The sequence below is a fragment of the Triturus cristatus genome, chromosome 7, assembly GCF_964204655.1.
Source record: "Triturus cristatus chromosome 7, aTriCri1.1, whole genome shotgun sequence".
Classification (NCBI taxonomy): domain Eukaryota; kingdom Metazoa; phylum Chordata; class Amphibia; order Caudata; family Salamandridae; genus Triturus; species Triturus cristatus.
The window spans coordinates 1,629,854,417-1,629,874,981 of NC_140590.1; the positions used below are offsets into that span (position 1 = coordinate 1,629,854,417).

The 20,565-nt window shown below is 48.5% G+C and overlaps 1 protein-coding gene across 2 annotated transcripts in view; it reads right to left on the minus strand.

Annotated features, from left to right (window-relative positions):
• UCKL1 (uridine-cytidine kinase 1 like 1) overlaps nucleotides 1–20,050 on the minus strand; it is a 317,450-nt gene extending 297,400 nt beyond the window's left edge. For both annotated transcript variants that reach the window (XM_085619653.1, XM_085619652.1), the window contains exon 1: nucleotides 19,886–20,050. In XM_085619653.1, coding sequence (XP_085475779.1) covers nucleotides 19,886–20,004 — 119 coding nt within the window. In that variant the 5' untranslated portion in view covers nucleotides 20,005–20,050. The remainder of the gene's footprint in view (nucleotides 1–19,885) is intronic.
• Between the last annotated feature and the right edge of the window lie 515 nt (nucleotides 20,051–20,565).

Consider the following 20,565-nt stretch of genomic DNA (forward strand, 5'->3'; position numbering starts at 1 on the left):
CGCTGCCGTGCTTAGCCCAGAGTTGCCACACCTCTGTTCCTTTTGTTGCTGCCCCAGCCCTTCTTTTGAATTGGGCATCACCAGGGCTCCGCCGCTCCAGTGAGCTCTGCGCCAGGCCGTCACCATTTCACAAGATAAATGTATTTCTGTGAAGTCAGGAGGTAGATTAATGGCGACCCCTTGATTGCTGCTTTTGACACTGTCTGTCCTGCTGCAGCCTCGGGCTCTGGATCCGACCCCCCCCACCACGTATGAACAGGCAGCACCAGGGGGTTTTGAATCGGCAATTAACCTTCATTGAGCTGAAGGATTAGGATAACTGCAGCTCAGGGAGTGTCCATTGTATTCTGCGAACTGTGCTTTTAAATAGTTGTGTTTGCATGTTGAAAGCTCTGTACGACTATGAACTTAAAAAGATACACTTTCCTGAAGTGAGGTGATGACAGCACCTCAGCTTTTGAGACCTTGCTGAAAGCCTGCACGCAGTCGGGTTAGTAACATATTAAAACGCGATAAAGAGACATGTTGGACATTGCACTCATTGTAAAAATTAGCAGCCCCTCTGAAAAAACAAATGCAAAACAAACCAGAGTTATGGCTTTAATTTTACCATCCTTTGGTAGATGAAAGACTAAGGTGACTGCTGACATTTGAGCTTACGATATGCCAGAAACCACCACTAAACTTGCTGAGCCATCTGATAGAATGGCATTACAGCAACAGTGCTGGGCTCTGAACAGAGAACTGGCATATCAGCAGGTTAGGCTTCAGTGTGCTGATTCAGGCACACTGCATTTGTGCTTTCCTTTGCCTCCGTGCGCTATCAAATTAAAGACCGTTGGTTTCTATTTTGTTTTAAACAGCTGGATTTTGCGCCCTTACTCGTGTGTGGTTGTTTGTAAGCCTATTTTGATGCATGGGTGTGTGAATTGCATATGATTCCTCATGTGGGTGGGGGGGGCTTGTGGTGGCCCTTTTGCATTATGATCGGTGTGCTTTGCGTTCGTTGCCATTTAGTTTGTTGTTCCCTCAGCTCTTGTGACCGTGTACAAGCAGTTGCACATGTGTTTTTTTTAACTGAAATAAATGTGGAAAAATACTAGCTGTAGCATCGTCTTTTGCTTGTGGCAAAAATTAATGCGGATAAATACAGAAAAAATGCCCAAAAAATAAATATGGATAAATACAGACGGAAATGGCAAAAAAATAAATACCATAAAACCGGGAGCCCTAACTGTAATAGAGCAGCGGAGCGGGGTGGGAGGCATAGGAGCCAGAGCGGTCTGAAGCTGCGGAAAGCGTGACATTGAAATTACCCCCCCAAAGAATGGCAGCAGGTCGCAGAGAAGAGATAAGATGCCAGATATGAGAGAAGAAGTCAGGGTCGTCAGAATTAGGTCCATACACAGCTGCAACCGTCGTAGGTTGGGAGAATAGGGTGTCGTGCAGAATCACGTAACGCCCGTCTGGGTTGGTTAGTACCTGAGTGGTCTGATCAAAATGGAAACCCCCCTAGAGTAGGCGGAATAGAAAGAGGAATGTGTTTCGCCCCAGTAGCGCGACTGTAGTCTTGTGGAGGTTGCGGGAAACAGATGGGTTTCTTGTAGGAGGCAGTTGTCTACTTTGTGCCGGTGAAGGTATGAATTGATGAGCCTGGCTTTACGGTGATCATTGAGACCACAGATGTTCCAGGTCCAACAGATGGTGTCAGTCATGGGGCTGGATGCAGAAAGGAAGAGTGTCATGCCGGAAGAGGGACCTGCGAGCGGGACAAGCCAACCTGATTGCCCTGGCGGGGCAAGTCTGATAGAAAGAGGAGCTGGGCAGGCATGTGAAATGCAAACAGAGACCACCAGTGATCTACAGCCGTGGACAGCCAGGTCATAGGAACTTGTGCCAGAGGTCGGACAGCACCGTGGGAGGGACAAGCATGCATTAGGGCGGAGATGGTGCCGTGTACCGGCAGACTGCCCTGAAGAGGCCCATTGGTGTGGTGATGGATACGAGCAGTAAAAGGAAAAGACGAGAACAGAAACATGCAAAACACAATAGGACAATGGAACACCCAGAAGAGCCCTCCGCCCCCACGCAAAACAACCCCCCAAACAGAGCGCAATCCGGCACCCCATGTCTGGTCGTGCCACAACTGAGCGGGTACACAGAGACCCCCCCCCCAGCCAAACCACCCCCCAACCCAAAAACCAATCCCCGAAGAACCACAAGCCACCCACCCACACTAACACCCCAAACCCCCCAAACAGGCTGAGATCCCACCCCTGCCCACCCCAGGGACCCACAACTAGGAAAGAAGGAGACAACAGTGGGAAAGGGAATTATCCCATGAGGGCATGGCAGAGCTCGGCGTACACCCCTGCAGTGAAGCAGAGTGGCCAAGCTGAGAGGAAAACAGAACACATACTGAGGGGGAACGAGATAGAGAGTCACTGCCCTATTCAGTCATTATTGCTGAGGTGATCAGAGGAGACGGGCTGAGATCCTGATGGTGATGAACAGGCCGATTTGTCCAGCTTCTTGGCAAATGCTAGGGCATCTTTGGGATCAGGAAACACCAGCGTTTTTGCGCCCTGGAAGACTCTCAACTTTGCCGAATAGGCCAGTGAGTAGGAGACCTCGTGTTTCTGTAGGATCCGCTTTGCAGGGAGAAATTCACATCGGGCAGCCTGGACAGTGGGGGTATAGTCCGGGTAGAATGACAGAGAGTTTCCTTGGTGGTTAATTTTACCCACGTCGCGGGCTGCCTGAAGAATGGCATCCCGGTCTCTGAAATTTAGGTTTTTTGCAATGATGGGCCAAGGGGGCAATCCGGGCCCGGGCGCGGGCCAAGAGAGCGTTGTGCGCGTTCAACGATGAAAATGGAGTAGAGAACGGCACCGAAGAGTTCTTTGATGGGTTGCTCCACAAAGTCCTCCATGCTGGAGATATTGGTGGACTCCGGCACACCCGTTATACGGAGGTTGCTCCGACGGGAGCGCGCCTCTAAGTCCTCATTTTTGTTCCGGATGACCTCCAGGATCTTATCCATCTGCAGAAGTTTCTGGTGGTCCTGGGTGGCGGAATCCTCGACGTCGGAGACCCGGGACTCGGCGTGGAAAGGCGAGTGTCGTGAGAGTCCACTCGGGCTTTGACCGAGTCCAGTCGAGCCGAGAGTTGGTCCAGTTGAGCCGCAATCCCAGTGACCGTCGATTTGACATCAAGCATGATGGCCTTCAGGTCGTCGTCACGGGCCGAGGTACATCCATAGAGGCCGCACTGTCGCCACCATCCACACCAGCGCCTTCCTGGTGAGTCGTTCTGCGCTGGTCAAAGGCGATTTTGGGATGCTAAGGGTTCGTCCTCCCCATGACGGACAGTCTAGTCCGCAATAGCAGGGGGGGGAGAGGCGGCCAAAGAAGACAGCGGCAGAGGGCGCGGTGGGCGAGCCACCACCCCACAGCAGGTGTGGTTAGTTGAGGAAGAACTGCTGGAAGGTCGCTACTGGGGGGGCAGCCGAGGCCAGCTACCGCCAAGCACCAGCAAAGAAGCACAGCCCACGGGGAGTGCAAGATGAAGGCCAGGTGGACAGCAGGCGCTAGGCCCGCCCCGCAGGACCAGCAGTGGCGAGGCTGGTCCGGAGGCGAGGGAGAACAGTGCGTGAAGTGGAGTGACTAGGCCCACACAGGCGGGGCCCCCGGGAAGTGGAGGACAGACGGACGCCCTAGAGAGGGGCCGCAGGTGTGGACGCACAGGATGGAGGACAGTCTTCCAGGCACCCGCAGATACCGTCCCTGCCCCCAGGCCAGAGCAAGAACGGCAAGTGAAGAGGCGCAGGCTCCAGGTGGGAGGACGGCGGTGTGTAATTTCCGGGGGCCGGCACGGCCCTGCAGCAGCGGCAGCACCAGGAGCCGACAGCCGTGGGAAGGCAGCAGAGGCAGATCGGGCACAGGCGGTAGGCCTTGTGGCAGGCCCCGAGCCAGGGGCAGGCCCACAGCGTCGAATCCCAGTTAAGGCGCACCAGAGGAGAGCGGGATGCAGCTTTCAATCCTGCGACGGCAGCCAGAGCATGGGCACAGGGAGCGGCGTCATCCAGTCACGCCCAGCCGTGGAGAGCAGAGGCCAGAGCGGAGACGCCAGCCGGACCCAGAACGGCAGGGCAGCGCAACTCAGCAAGTAGAAGGCCGGGAAAGGCCGACAGCGCGCGCCAGTCCGGGACCGCACCAGCGGGGAGGCACGGGAGGCACGCAGCCTCTAACCCCAGGCTCGGGCAACGCCAGCTGCCGGAGAATGCGGCGAGAGGAAGGAGAGGTGGGCGCCCAGGTCGCAGGGGCCCGGGCCAGACAGGGCAGTTTGCAGGCCCCCAACCCCGGCAGAGCAGGCCACGGCGGTCGTGCGACTCACCAGGTTAGGCAGCTGGAAGTCCGCCAGCTCCCCACCGGCGAGAAGGAGCGCTCAGGGCCAGGCGCAGCAAGGCGGCCTCGAGGCGTGGGCCCGGCGCGGCAGTCGGGCGGTGGAACTCGGCCCCAGGTCGTCGTCGGGAGGCAAGAGCCGGATCAATCTGCGCCTCGGGTGGTGCCCAGACGGAAAAAGCAGTCCAAGAGCAGGTAAAGTGAAGCGGTCTGCAGGATGCTGTCGGATTATTAGCTTGGCCGGGAGAGCCCACTTAGAGTGCGGCCATCTTGCAGCCGGCCAAGCCACGCCCCCCCCCTCTGTTAAACTAATGTTTGCAGCGCATGCATGAGATCCCCTACTGCCCCCTTGGCCAGGATGAGCAGTGCCCTCTTGGACGCCATGACAGTGAAAGTCCCGGAGAACTTTTACTGCGGACAAAAGGAGTGCGCCCACAGCCGCTGCAGACCACAATATAGACCAGGGAAGCAGGCCATGTGCTGCTAATAAACTGACACTGAGGTGTCCCACCATCTTGATAGCTGGCCAGAGTGCGACCCCAGCACCTAAAACATTTTACATTGAAAAAATAGAGTTTGACGAGCCTCGCTAGAGAACAGAAAGGCACGGCTCGCCAAACACTATTTTTTTAATATTGTAACTTTTTTGTAAGCAGCACATCGCGCTGCTTACCAAAAGTGTAAACAATTGAAAAAATAGTGTTTGGCCAGTTGAGCAACAGAAAAGAAAATTGCGACAGCGACGAAGATCAAGCTCCCCAGGTGCCACAAAAAAAAAAAAACATAAATAAAATGAATAAAATAAAAAGTAGAATGGAAGGCGCCCGGCCTCTAAAGTTAAAGCGTGGCATAAATAATACAATTATAAGGATTAAGTTGAAAGAAAAATAAGAGTGCGCAGCCCCTATAGTTATAGCGTGCTGTGCTGACAAAACATTTAGATGAAAAGGTGCAAGCAAAGCGGCGCCGATGCAGGAAAGCATGTTGTGCCTCCAGTAGGAGAAAACATTAAAAAAAATAGTGCTTACGGACCTAAAGAGACGTGCTGTGTAACAACCGAAGTAAAAGGGCCAGTCCTCATGGGAGGATACAAATGAAGACAAGGCGGTACTAAGGAGGGACTAACAAGTCTATTAACGAATCAAAAGCCAGCATTTACGAAGGACAATTACACAAGCCAATGGCAAATATGGGCAGAGAGTGGGGAGGCTTTTATTCTATACTCCAATACAGCACGCTGTAGAGCAGCACATGCGCTGCCCAGGCTCGACCTAAAAACTATCACTTTTAATAAATACCTCACAAGCAATAACTGAATCTGAAAGGTAAAACGCTTTTACATGCTAAAAAATACACTTTTTTTTCAGTTTTGAAGAGATCATAATTTTTTTTATATTTGTTTACTGTAGGGGGCACATGCCAAATGGGTCAATGGCTCGGCTCATGCTGCTTGAGCCAAGCCAGATCACATGGTCGACGGTTCTCCCTGTTCACTTCTTGGCTCGCTTACCTCCAATCTTAGATGTGAGGATGGACTCATTTTACAAGAGAAGCAGTGTTTTGTATTCTTTGCAGTTCAGTTAGGTGGCGTTCCGGACAGTCTCCATGTAGGCCACCACCCTTTTACACCCAGAAGATAATCTGTGCTCCTGCATGTACCTTATGGGACTCTTTGGGTAGAAAGCTTAGAAACGTACACAGTAGATGGGAGCTTAGACAGTTCTTCATGAGACCATCAAATTGTGTCCACCTCGAAGACGAAGCCCAGATCAGATGCCACCTGCAAACGTCAAGGGGACACACAGGAGGGGACACGTGGAGTAAGGGGGCAAGAATAGGTTGAAGGCTACTAGCAGCCACCCACAAAAATCTGAGTAAGATAACTCAGCATTTCAACATTAATATTAACAAGGAGGTGGCCTCAACAAGGAATGAGCACTTCAGAAAAATGTGAAATAAAGAAGGGCTTAAAAACCACATCTGAGGCTGAGCCAAAACATGACTGGAGCCAGGTCAGAATCAGGTGCAAAGAGTCAGTCGGTTAAGGCCGGGCACGTATTTCAGCCATAAAAATGGAGGATTGGTAACAAAAGGAACAGGACATAAAAGTAACGACAAGAAACCGGGTGTTGGCATAAAACAAAGCTCCTGTGCCAATTAATGACTATGGGCACATTCTGAAAGTCTGCGCACACAAATGGCGTTTCAGGGACTTTACTCACGTATGCGGGCGAGTGATTTTACAGCATGGCTAGGGTCTAACAGCACATCTCTACTACTTGTACTACCCTTCGGTTCAGGCATGGTCGAGAGGGGTCTGAAGGTCAATCGAACCCAGGAGAGGAGCACAGTCCTTCAGTCCATCTTCGCTTGGCTTCCACAGAAGTGGGTTTTTCACCCTAAGTGGGTAGGACTTCTACCAGAGGCTCTTGACTGAGGAAGGCCAGGAGAGAGGGTGGGGACCAGAGAGAAAGTCAACAGGAAAAACTCCAGCTGGGGTGGGGAGGAGAAAGATGAACACTGCTCGAGCATCTCGCAATACACAGGAACTGGCCCACCTGCAGCTGGGTGCCCAGGGAGAGCGGACACACAGAGGCCTGTGGAGTGTGGGTGACATGTACTTCAAGGTTTCCATCCCTGGGGAGAAACGATGCTCCTCTTCAACTCACTGCAGGGCACCTCAGAAGTACTTAAACACCACAGCCTTGACTTCAAATCATTTGAACAGACAAGAGTCGGGTACTTCCTGGCCGGCAAGGGCACTCGCCACAGTTGTATAAACTCGATTTCAAAGCAGATCGCAAGAAATCTGGTTTTTGTTAGAGCACAGGAAAGATACGATTAGTGTAACCAGAAGACAGTTTCAACACACAATGTTAACTAAAAAAAAAAAACATAAAAATGCTGGCTTAGAGAAGTCTTGGCCCACCAGCCCATTCACTGAAGTAAATGATTTTAGACGCTGGTGTAAGAACAAAACCCGATGCTGGAGTGGGCGGAACCAACATGAGAATGACAACTGAACAGACCAATGGACGAAGAAGGCTGACAAAGTCCCGCTATGCATGTATGTGTGTATGTATATTTTATGTTTTATTATTGTATGAGGCCGATATTAAAGTTAAAACTGCTGCCTACGCCTGACTGAAGGCAGCAAAGGACCCATCTAATGGACTCTTGAGTAAACAGTGTAAACCGCGATCACTGTGTTCCATGTCACATTTGGGTTTCGCAGCGCTTGATTTTATGAAACCTCCAAAAAGACTGTCAACCACAAACTGAGGCAGGAAATGCAAAAGGAAAGCCGCCACATGATATAACCTCCCACATCAGAGTGCTTGGGGAAGCACATGGACACCCAAGCTCGCAGCGCTACGTTCCGGCAAGGGGCCTGGCTTGAAACCGTGATGGTGACATGGTGTTGACAGAAAACAGCTAGAAGCGAACGCCGCCGCCATCAGTGACAGAGAAGCAAACGAGGCACGGTCGAGACGCACTCTGCATCACATATGAAAGAGCACATGAAAGGAAAAAGCCGCACTAAGAATAGGCCGAAGTGTGTCTATGAGGCGCTGTGGCCACTCCAGGAAGGAAGGAGCTGGGAGCTTCGGACAAAGACTCGAGCCAAGAGTTATTAATAACAGATGCTCTGAAGATGTACCGTGCTTCGGATCCGAGGCAGGGTCCTGGAACAACGGCCTTCAGGCCCCAGGGCTGCCGGTGACCTGGGCTACCAACGCAGTGCAGTAACCAGCGACACAAACCCAATACATGGACAAGCCATCTGGACTTGACAGGCTAATAACATAGTTGTATTAAAAAAAGCGCATGCAAGCATAGAATACACAGATAACAAGCAGCATCTGAGCTCGCCAGGGTTTACTGTCTGCGAACGTGCAGCAAGGTGGAAGAGACGCCGTGCGCGAGCAAAAGGGACGTCGTGCGCGAGCTAAATATCCAGTTCGGGTGGGCGGGTGCCATAAGGAGACAGGGCGGGAACAAACAAGCCTGCCTAGAGGACTTGGAATGAGGAAACACCACTGGGACCAGAGAAGCAGCTGCAGCGCTGTCTAAAGGACTTAGAATGAAGAATTACTGATGAGACTAGAGAAGCAGCAATAAGTATAGCTATCAGTATTTAGCCATGCAGCACTTTTTTTTTCTTACAAATTAATCACCTTTACATTTCACATAAAAGCAAAATGCCTCGAGCGCCAGACCCACTGTGTCCTTTACAAGTAAACGATCCAAACAAAACACGCCGCTTATTCTGAGAATTCGAGGTAGTCATAAACAGAGTGCTTCACTGCTCCATTTGGGACAGTAAATTCTGCAGTTACATATCATAAGCACTTCCTCCAACGTCTTTGGATAAATAAAGTGAAATACTGACATCTCGTCAAAAGGCTGAAGTTTCTTTTATCTCTTTCACGTGTCATCGCAGTTCTTAAAAAGTGTCTTTCCGTCTATAAAGGGACATGTATTTAAGTAGCCAATGATGCCTGGTGCCCGATGAAGTTGTGGTGTTTTAAATATATACAATTATTATTGAGGTCAGAGAGAAACCAGATCGACGCTGCCGGTTCATGAATTGTTTGCATGCTAGGTTCTTGGTAATAAACCCGGCGCTGTTTACTTATGCGCTCTAATGCCCGGTTTGTGATAGTTTAGCATTTTATAAAAATACAATGATACCGAGAGCTACATTTAAAAAAAATGGCAGAAACCAGAAGTGCGGCCATGCAGCTGAAATAACAAGACAAGCCCGGCGGAGCGTGGCACGCGCGCTTGGAGGGGGCGGGGGAGCGGACCCTTTGAAGTGCGAAAATACTGACATCTCGTCAAAAGGCTGCAGTTTCTTTTATCTCTTTCACGTGTCATCGCAGTTCTTGAAAAGTGTCTTTCCGTCTATAAAGGGACATGTATTTAAGTAGCCAATGATGCCTGGTGCCCGATGAAGTTGTGGTGTTTTAAATATATACAATTATTATTGAGGTCAGAGAGAAACCAGATCGACGCTGCATTTTATAAAAATACAATGATACCGAGAGCTACATTTTAAAAAAATGGCAGAAACCAGAAGTGCGGCCATGCAGCTGAAATAACAAGACAAGCCCGGCGGAGCGAGGCGCGCATGCTTGGCGGGGGCGGGGGAGCGGGCCCTTTGAAGTGCGATGCCAAACGGATTGCATGTCGGCACGATGCGCGTGATTGTGCGCATGCTAGCCATGCAATCCGCTTTTTGGGAGCACTTTTAAAAGCCCCTTACAATAGTCTCGCTTTGAAATCGCTTACGCGATAGCAAGGCGAGACCTAAAAATATCACAGAGAGGGCTGTAGAGTAGGAGGGCGATGAGTGTCAAAATAGAGAAGGTGGAGAAGATGGTGTGAGAGGTGAATAAAGGAAGATGAAGAAGGAATTGGAGGAAGTAGGATGATGGAGAAGAGGAATGATGAGCAACGTGGATAATTGGAGTAAGGGATGGGCAGGCATGTACTGAAGGCGGGAAAATGAGAGATGAGTCGAGGAAGAGGAGAAGAAAAGATGAAGGCAGGTGATGAGGCTGGTGAAGGTTGATGGTGATGAGAAAATAAAATGGTCATAGAGAATGGTGATGACCAAATGATAAATGCTGGGGGAGGAGCTAGATAAGATGTGTGAACAGACAGGAGAAGAGCAGAAGTAGAGAAGGGAGAGGAGAGTTATGGACAGGAAAGGTGATGTAGAAAGAGAGGGTAACTGGAATCAGAGAGATTAGTAAGAGAGAGGGAGAGAAAAGTATGAAGTGAACATGCTAGTCACTATGTAGGAGAGATGATTCATGTTTAAGGCTGCCCGTTTCTCTTTGTTCCCCTTAAAACACATTCTGCTCAAAGGGCTGAGAGCCTAGTATTGGTTGAGAATCTAGCCACCAAGTTACAAGTCTAGTTGTCAACACAGGAAGCTGTACTCTTGGCACAGTAGGCAGTTAAGAAGTGAAACAAGTGCACATTTGATATTTGGTTGGTTCTACTCAGGCTGACAACTTTGATTGCTCTTTGTGGGAAAGTGGATTATTATTTGAGCTGGACAGGTGTTGCATCTTAAAGGACAAGGCCACCACCTAATAGATGTCACACAAATTAAATTAAACCTGTGCTCAATCCCTGGTAATGTGACAAAAAGCTATCACGCTTACATCAAAGGCAATATGTAAAGTATTTAGGCAGAGTATACGCCCTAGAAAAAGTCACACAAAATAAAATTACACAACCAATTTATAAATAAAGAGAAAAATGTAATTAGTAAAAGAAGACCAATATTACAAAAATTAAATACAAGGAATTGTAGACATGGATTTTTAAAAATGTAAGTGAAAATAGGGCCCTAAAGCACTAATGATAGTCTATGGATGCTGTTGACCAGGAGCTAAGCTCGATTTGAGGCCGACCACAATGGGACGGCCACCACTGTACGTGTTTCGGCTGCGCAGCTGCCTTGCTCATCAATGACGAGGCAACGCAAACAATCCACATTTAAACATTTTTTCGTGCATGGTCACGTGAAACTAAAAAAGAAACAATAATGAAGACAGACTCGTAGTTTACATATGCTCTTATAGTTCATTCTCAATCGTAGTGATTATATCATTTCTAAAACAGTGCCATTATTTTTCATATGATTATATTTTTCATCAACTGATTATTTCAAACATTAAATATTTTATAAAATGCTTTTATGACTAGTGTCCCATTTTTGATTAAATTCATGAAATCTATCCACCATTGCATAGGCTTATTTATGTGCTTATAATTCAGTTGGCCCCACCTTCATGGAGACTCAATATACATGCATCCTATTTTATTTTGTTTTCTCTGCCCATTCTGTAAGAGCATATGTAAACTACAAGTCTGTCTTCACTATTGTTTCTTTTGTAGTTTCACGTGACCATGCACGAAAAAATGTTTAAATGTGGATTGTTTGTGTTGCCTCGGAATTTGTGAGCAAGGCTGCTGCGCAGCCGAAACGCGTACAATGGTGGCCGATTAAAGCTTTGAAAAAGCAACTACACACTGCGGCGTCATCCTTGGTTAAAGGAATGCAGTGATATATATATATATATAAAAAGAAGCAGAGAACTCTGGGTAGTTCTCAAGTTTAGGCGGACAGCAGCTCCTGTATGGAGCGCTCTCAACACCAGCGACACTCTAGATCTGCTCACCTCAAATGTCTGCACACCATGCTTTTAAAGCAGCAGTTCCAGCAGCCTTGGAATACAAAAATGTGTTACTCTATAGAAAACAGCAGTGAGAGTGAAGCAGACAAAAAAGAGAGCGAAGAAAGGAGAAAGAACGGAGAAGCAGAGGGAGGGCACAGTAATACGGAGGAGAAAGAGAGAGAGAGGCAGTGAGAAGAAAAATGATATGTTGGAAAGGAAGAGGGCGGTGGGGCCAGACAGGAGAGTGAAGCACAGAACAATGAATGAGATGGAGACAGAGGAGGTCATGCACATTGGGGGGTGGGCAGAAAGGGAGGAGTGTGAAGTGAGAGCAAGATGAGGATGATAGGTAGAGGAGAGCACAGCAGGGAGAAAGGAAGATGAGGTGGAGTAGTGGCTGGAAGAGAGGAAAATTAGAGTGAGTGGGGAGGGCAAGGTGGACAGAGAAGAGTGAAGTGGGAGGAAGCAGAGGGAGAGGCAGGTAGTAGAGCAGTGTGAAGTAGAGAGAAAGGACGGTGTGGTAGAGAGACATGAGGTTGCAGCAGAGAGAGAGGAAATGAAGGCAGAGAGGGAAGAGATAAAGCACAAAAGTTACAAACCTGCAGCAATACAGAGTTAAAATGCAAAGTGGCTACCCTGGAAGTAGGTACAGTATGCAGCTCATTCACCTAAAAAATAATCCAGCATTCCCTGACCCCGTTCTCATAATCCTGGGAGACGCAACTCATACGATCTTCATAGCACATTAATTCTTCTTCATGGCCCTCCCAGATTCTGAATCCTGGAGCTTGGCCTGTCCATCACACAGAGGGAATTGGCACCAACCAGAGCAGAGCATAATAAATGTATTAATGCCCATTGCGTCATACCCGACCACACAAAAATATTTACCCTATTTCCATATGTTTCATAGCATTATGTGTTTAAGGGCTGTAATAAAAGGTTTTCTGATTATGTATGCATATGGTATTTCTATAGTGTGAACACAGCCAAAAGGCAGTGGAGCGCTGTACATGGTCAGAGACAAGCATAAAGTCAGTGAGTAATAGAAGGCAGAGCCGGGTTGTGGATGATTAATGCATTGTCATGTAGTGTTGCTTAAAAAGGTGCGTCATTAACTCTTTCCTAAATTGGGGCAGTGTTGGGAAAGCCCTGACGGATACAGGAACGTTGTTCCAGCTCCTTGATGCACATATGGAAAAGGACTACTGTCTTATTTTTTTCTTCTTTGCACCCTGTTAGTTTACAGTGAGATGGTGTCCTGTCTGTGGGTATGCCGCGAAGCAGCAGAGATGGTGAGCTTGTCTGCAAGATAAGTAGGGATGCAGGTTGCAATGGCTTTGTAAATGATGCAACTGGTTTTGAAGTTAGTGTGGGCTGGCGAGGGAAGCCAACAGGGTTCCAGCGGGAAGGGGATGAGGTGATGACATTTCTTCACGCCCTGGGTGAGAATAGCTGAAGCATGTCAATGACTGTAAAGGGTGTCAGAATGGAGTCTGATAGGCCCTGGAGTAGGGCATTACCACCAAACAGATGAGAGAGTACAAGAGCATTCACATCTGAACAATGTGCAAGCAGTGTTTGAAGCATTATATACAGTGGTCGAAGTGGGGGGAAAAAAGTAGGGGAACTGTGGGCGGAGAATCAGAGGGCGGGAATAACCCAAGAATTGGCTCAGTGGGCGGAGCCAGAGGTGTGGCCAGAATGCGCAAATATCCCAATTTTTAGTATTTGTTTGGCATCCGGTTCCACCGGCGGGGGGGTAGGTCTCACAGTTGGATTTCTTTCTAACCAGGACACTACATGACGGGTGTCCTAAGACCTGCCGGAAAACTGCTGAGGCATGACTCCTACAGTAGTAGGTCGTCCTCCATCGCTGTGGTTACTTTTCCCACAGGTTGATTATTTGGGAGGTAGGTGTTCCCACCTCACCACGATGTGCAGATGCATGTTATTTGGTCCTGAAGAATTGCCATTCGATCCTCCTGACGAGCAAGGCAAGAAACATGTTGACCTGTATAATTACGAGTAGAGCGTAAATATCCTGATTTATCACAGTCATATATACACCACTCTACCTTTATTTTAATGAGGCAGGGGACCTATCTGAATAAAGGTCTCTTATTGGATTCCCTTACCTGTTTTAATCACTGCACACACTTATTCACCACATTTACTCATGTATGTTGGACCTTTAAAAGCCCACTTGTCCCCCCTTTTTGTTAATATAATGAGTTATTGACATTAAAACACATTCACAAAGTGGGATATGCTTCTAATCACAGAATGTCCCAAATACGATAAAATGTGGAAGCACAAGCAATTTTTCGCAGAGCCATGGTGTTTATCATCAGCACTTCTTCCTTTTTCCACAACAGCAGTTCAAACATGAATTGCAAAATATCCTAGTTTGCAAATGTTTTCTATATAACTCTGGCTCTGCCATATTTGCCTCCTAATGCAAGATCTGCTGCCTGATCTGACCATTTAAACTAATAAATTGTTTATAGCTCAAATGTATCAAAAGTTAACAAAAAATGTTGTCAGGGTATGCTCAGACGTGAGTCCCTTGCTCACTTTGCCACTGGATTCAAGCAAGCCTGGCTGAAGACGGCTGAAATGCCAGAAACCGGTCCTAGGAAGCTTGTTTCCGGTCCAGGGAAGACATGGCTTGGCAGTTCGGGCTGAACTGTTCCCATGAGGCATAGGGTCAGACTGATTTGCATATGACCATGTCTGAACTGGGGTGGCTGAGTGGGCTAAAGAACGGTGATGGATTAAACCCAGATCAGTTGACAGGGGGTGAGTGCTTGCAATGTTCAACACTCCGTCCATCATTTCCTTTGGTTTTAGCCTTTCAAAATGACACCACAGGTCTGCTACTGCAGCCTGGGTAAGGTGGTGCATGCACCCCTTACTGAGATATAGGTTAACTATATCTCTCCATATCACTGCACATATAAACCTATCAGACACCCCTATGGTAGGCCTTACCAATCCTGAAGGCAGGGTGCTGGGTTTTATGTGAGAGGGTGCCCATGCATGAGCAGAGCCCCTCAGCAGCCTTCAGAACCTTTATTCTGGGGTTGTTTGTGATGCTGCCAAACCATACACTCTTAAGTGCATTATAACCAAACGGTAAATGCTAACTTTGGAATGGCTGCACGGAAACATGTTGTATTTGGTGTCAAACACTTTGGAATCATACCCCCACACCAGTAACTGGTGTGGGAGTATGATCCCACCCTTCTAGAGGGAGAGACATGACAGCACCGGATTACCCGGTACCAGCTAACAGAGCCCCGGTATCACAAAATGGATGCTGCCAGCCACAGGCACGAGTCTGCCCTCCTGTTGCTGGACGAAACTCCGGCAGGGGAGGCCTGGACAATAGGTTTCCTGTCACAGGGAGGTGTCACCACCTCCCAGAAAGGCTTTAGTGTATTGGGGCTGGGTGGGTGCACTCCAAGAAGTTCAGCACTGGGGGCAAATTTGGTGTCCCTGTGCATAGTCCAGCTCAAACCGGTTGCAGGGGCTACCAGCCCCATCTCTGGTGCGAAACTGGACAAAGGAAATGGGTGTAGCCACCCCTCTTTCCTGACCCTCCCATAGGTGGGTCCCTAGAGTTTGTCCCACCCCTTCCTTGGGTATAAGAGAGGAACCCCTGGCTACAGGACTTTAGATTACACCTGGACGAAACTCTGATACTGAATCCTGGAACTTCTACATTGAACTAGATAAGTAAAGAATCTCCCTTGGAGTAAAGGAGTTACTCTGATACTGAATCCTGGAACATCTACATTGAACTAGATAAGTAAAGAATCTCCCTTGGAGTAAAGGAGTTACTCCCCTGCAAGGCAGGCACCAAAGACAGATCTGACCGGTTTGCAGCTCCAAAGCTCCCGCCATACTCCGAAGAATTTTGCAACACAGGAGGTGGGTTTCCGTGGTCTTAGAGGTCGAACAGTGCCCACAGCAAGTCTGAGGCCCGTATCCCTCGTGGCGACCGTGCAAACCGAACCCCTGGACACCACATCACTTTGCAGAAGCATCAGCTTTCCAACAACTCCTGGAGCTAAGCTTTGGATTACTTATAGCCCTTACCCAGAGCAGCATTTGCACTGAAGATTGCCCGCCTACACTCCACGAGTGTTCCGTGAGCTGGCCCTTTGTGTTTTCTCTCGAGGTCCCTTCGCGATCCCTAGTCCGTCGACTGGTGGGTCCATGTGAAGGCAACTTTACCTCTAATTAGGCTTACCTGATTGCTCCAGACGTGTCCTGACTCTCCATTGCTTGGGGAGTCCCCAGGACCTTTCTGGTCCGCACCAAAGCATCTTTTCTCTTCCTGCATGGGTTGCTGTTGCCAAGGCTTGCTGTGTTCAATACGAGGACCGACACCCCAGCACTCGACATCCTTTGTGGGACAGGTCAAATCCAGCTTCTGGTTGTCGTCGACTCCTCCTGGTTCTCATGGCTGCAGAGTCAAGCTACGCCTCTTCGCACTTGAATCACCCAACATCGGTGGGGTTTCGTCTACCGTGCCCCTGGTCACTGGCAAGTGACCCAGACTCCGTACCCTCTGCTTTCAGGTTCTTCTGATCTTTGATCCAGGCTTGGATCACACTGGACACTTTTCTCCTTCCCGGCAGCAGCACTTTGCAGTAGATCGCCATTGAAATCAACGACGATCCCCGACACCATTTGACACCTATGCACCCGGCTTCCCTGGGTGAGGTAACTCAAGTACTCCGGTGCTCCCGTGGGTGCTGGCCCTAGAACCCCTTAAGTCTAAAGGGGTTTTCTCAAAGTCCTCTCCTAAGTGTCCTTAACTTCTAAAATTCCAACTGTGACTTTCCCATAAAATAGTACGGGGCTCGCGCCTGTTTTCTCACACTGCACACGTCCCCTGTGGGTCTCCTGTGTCACTACCTTGGGTGGTTCCTTGGGGTCCCAGCGATTCTACGTGCTTTAGGCACTGTGCCTAGTGAAGTCGTGGTTCTTATACCACTTTCTTAATATATGGTTTGGTCCGCCCCTAGGGCCCATTGTATATTGTGCTATTTACTGTCGTTTTAGAACTGTATTATTGTGTATCTTGGACTCTAATCTCATAAAGAGATTAGTAGTGAGTGTTTAGAAATAAATACATATATTTTATATATACCTTGTGTGGATCTCCTTTCATTTAGTAATTCAAGAGGTTATAATCTGGTAAAGCAAGCTGCTTTACACTCCTTCAAGACTTAGCCTGAAGGCTGCTCTCCATAGCTACCACTAGGATAGCTTTCAATAAAGGTTGTCTTTAAACCTATCATCAATAAGGGTTGTTTGGACTGGTACAAGGTGCCCACTATAACTAGTGGACAGCATATACCAGGCCAACTTCTCACAATCTGTATGGTACATGTTCTTTGCAGCAGGCACATTAAACCTCTGAGCTACCTTTCCATGAATCAGAACTTCCACTAGACAAAATGATCTCTCTCTAGGAAGAACATTAAACACCAGAGTCATCATGATATTTTTATTGTTGCCAGGAAGGAGGCAGCAAGCACTTTTAAAACCTTAATATACTTGCAAACATAATGCCTCCACCCAAAGTCAGCACCCGGTGCGGTCACACCGGTTGCACTGCTCTAGAGCTGGCCCTTCTCAAGTGTCCTGTGACCTCAGTGACAGAGTCACTGTTGCTCTAGGGTGTGCTGCTTCATAGGCCTGTCTGCAAGACTGGAGGTGAACTTCAATATGGATTGTGGTGGACAAACCTTGAAGGTTAACCCACACTTGCCACTGCTAGGGTCCACCTGCTGGTGCTAAGACACCAGGGCTTCTAAGGTCTTGCGCAGCCTTCTAAGGTCTAGCATGGGATTGTGCTCTCTCAGGAGAGTGGTCTTGCAGACTGCTTATTAAGGCTGAACCTGGTTCCCCAGTTCCAAATTCAGCAACTCTGGCCATAGTGCCACATCCTCTCCCCCACTGAACACCATACTGCCCCACTGAGAAAAACTCACACTGCCTTCAACTACAACCCAATTGCTGCCGGGTATAAACACCTGGATGCGGCTCAATTTAAATGACGCAGAGCAATATGCAGTCTACAAAAAAAAAGTGACAACATCCTGCAAAAAGCAAAACACTCGTAGGGAATGCAAAATTTAGCAAACCATGTGAATTGTAAGCAGGGACAACATGGTTACCTTAATGCGTTTACACTCACTATTCAGAATTCAGTGAGTGCTCTTGCCTGAAAAGTTAAGGACATGACTACAGGGCCCTGAATGGACCCATTTCAATGCCCATTGCTTATATCCTTACAAAACGTAAGCAGTATGGTAAAAAGACCACATCCCTGTACGCAGAGCCGCAGTACACATTTTGTTTTCCAATCCACACTTTGCAGTACCTCCAGGATTGGTGCACTAGTTGCAAGCCCAGGGAAAACAAAGACAAGAAAACAAAAATAGCGCTTCACTGGCAAACTCTGTAAAAGTGGCGCTAATGTGTTTGGGTGTGAATAAAGTCAGTTTGCTACCAGCAGGCGCGCAACACCCATTGGACTCACGTCGTGTGTGGCAGCCCGGGATGAGACAGCTTCCCGGGTACACAGACAGACGCACCTGAGCACTTCACAGGTCTTTTAAAGACCATTTGCATGTTAATGAGGCCTTACGGTTGTTTCACCCCTTCTAAGAGCCCCTGCAGCTCCACTCTGCCTATTGCTTAAAGATTAAGCCCCCCCCCCCGGAATTTTTTCTTTGCCCTCTGGCTACCAGTCTGTCTTACTTTACTTAGTTATTTTTCCTATTTTTAACCTTTTATTCCAGATGCTGCACTTTGGAATTATAATACGACATTTCCAGCAAAAATTATTTTCATTTTTGGATCCATTTCACAGGGGAGGAAATAAGAGAAAGGAGAGGAAAGAGAGTGTGAACCCCGTCTTGAAATCTCGGTTTTCTGTAAAAGAGCTGCTAGACAGAAAGAGAGGGAAGAGGGAAAGAGTTGGGGGAGGGGGAAGGCAGCTTAAGCGGCAGAGCAGAAGTGGACACTGTATTTTTCTTCTCTGGGTAAGAAGAAAAAGACAGGGTCCTGTTACTTCTCTGCTGCCCGTCCTCGAACGCCAGGAACGCCAAGCTTTATAGGCGATGCCGATTTCCTGCGTCCCGGGACGCATTTTCAAAATAAAAAAGTAGGGGAACGGAATCGCTGGAATTGAAGAAGTAGAGGCACGCCGTGCCCTGCCGTTCCCCCCCACTTCGACCACTGATTATATATCTTAAACAGAAGATGCTTTCAAAAAGAGTTAGGTATCATCGGCATATTGCAAACATGCCAAAAGTCCCGATACAAGGGCGAGACTCATGATTTTTTAAGCCCCGAATGGCTCTATTTTAGATGTCTCCCACCTAAAATCTCCCAGCCCTGCCAAGTACCATCAGGCGTTAGGTTAGACTAACGCATTTCAGTGTGGTGGTCAGGTAGCACCAATAAACTCTGCTTAGCTAACCTTGACCTTGTAGCTAGGGTTGTGACGTGGGCTACAACCCCCTCGCTGCGCTGGAGGAGCACAGGGATGTTTTTTGTATACAAGATGGTCATAAAACCCTATGAGAGCGTAGTGTGTGATAAAGGGAGTGCAGTGCTGGGTGAATAGTGGTTAAAACTAGCTATAAGGTTAGCTGAACAGAGTTTATTGGTGCTACCTGGTGCTAGGATTAAAACCGTGACGCGTGGAGGTATCCATATGGTGAAGCATGACACCTCTGGTGTGTGAGGGAAACCCTCCTGAAAAGGGATTCCCCCTCCTCTTCTGAGAATAGTTGGCTCCACACACTCACGCCTTGTGCGACTCCGGACCCGAGGGCACTGTGTATTTCATAGTCGGTATTTGGGGACTCTGCCCAGGCCAGTCCTTAAAACCGACTCAGGCCCCCCTTTTCTTGAGTTTCTCAGAATATTTAAATGAGAAATGGTGCATGGGATCAGAGAGCAGTCACAGCAGACATGGCAACAGCATGGACAGGGGATCAGTGATCACCACAAATGGGAGATCATGAAGCAAGAATCCCTTTTCACGGCAATACCAGGTAGATATGCAAACATTAGCTACAAGCTGGCTATCAACTCATAGGCCACACGGAAACGGAGCAAACAAATCAGGGAGAAGTCCGTGCATGCGCAGTCTATGCACCCACTCACAATCCGCCATATTTCTACAAGGCGCATGCGCACTACAAGTAATACCACCGCTCAACCCAGCCTGTGCTAAGCGAACGGCCTCACCCGTGGTTGTCTCCTGCTGCCTCCGCCTCGCCCATCCCAGACTGCTCGTGTGATGACTCCGAAGCCTCCATCAACCGATCTTCAAACTGCACCCAGCGCCCGCCGCTCTTCTTGCGCATGCGCTCGCGTCGACGAACACCGTAGGGCACAAGAGCTCAAGCGGAAGCAAAGGAATGTTGCCTACATTTCCCAGAGTACAAAGTGTCGGGAGAGCGCGCGGCATGTTGGGAAGTGTAGACAAATTACTATTTTTATGTGGAAGTATTATGGCATCCACCTGTGATGGCTAGGGCTCGCTGGGTTTGAAGCAGGGCACGGTTTAACTTTTCTTACGAAATGCAGACGGGCAGTGATTTAAGTATGCCCAGCAACTGGAGAATATGGCATTGGGACGTCATCTGTGGGTATTGAGGGAAAGGGCCAGAGGTGTAGTGTACATCTTCTAAATAGTGGGCTGTGTCTGCAGTGTAGGGCATGAACTGTGGATATCTCTGGCACAGGTAATGCTGGCATATCATGGTCTGTTGGTGGGAGCCATACCCAGCTCCTACATGTTTCTCCCCTTTCCCAAATCTAGGACCCCTTTAGGCCTACCCCTATGCTGCTTTCGAACACCACGGCCCTTCTCACTATCCATACTAGGCGTACATCATCGCAGTGTTCTCGGCTTGGTTCCCATT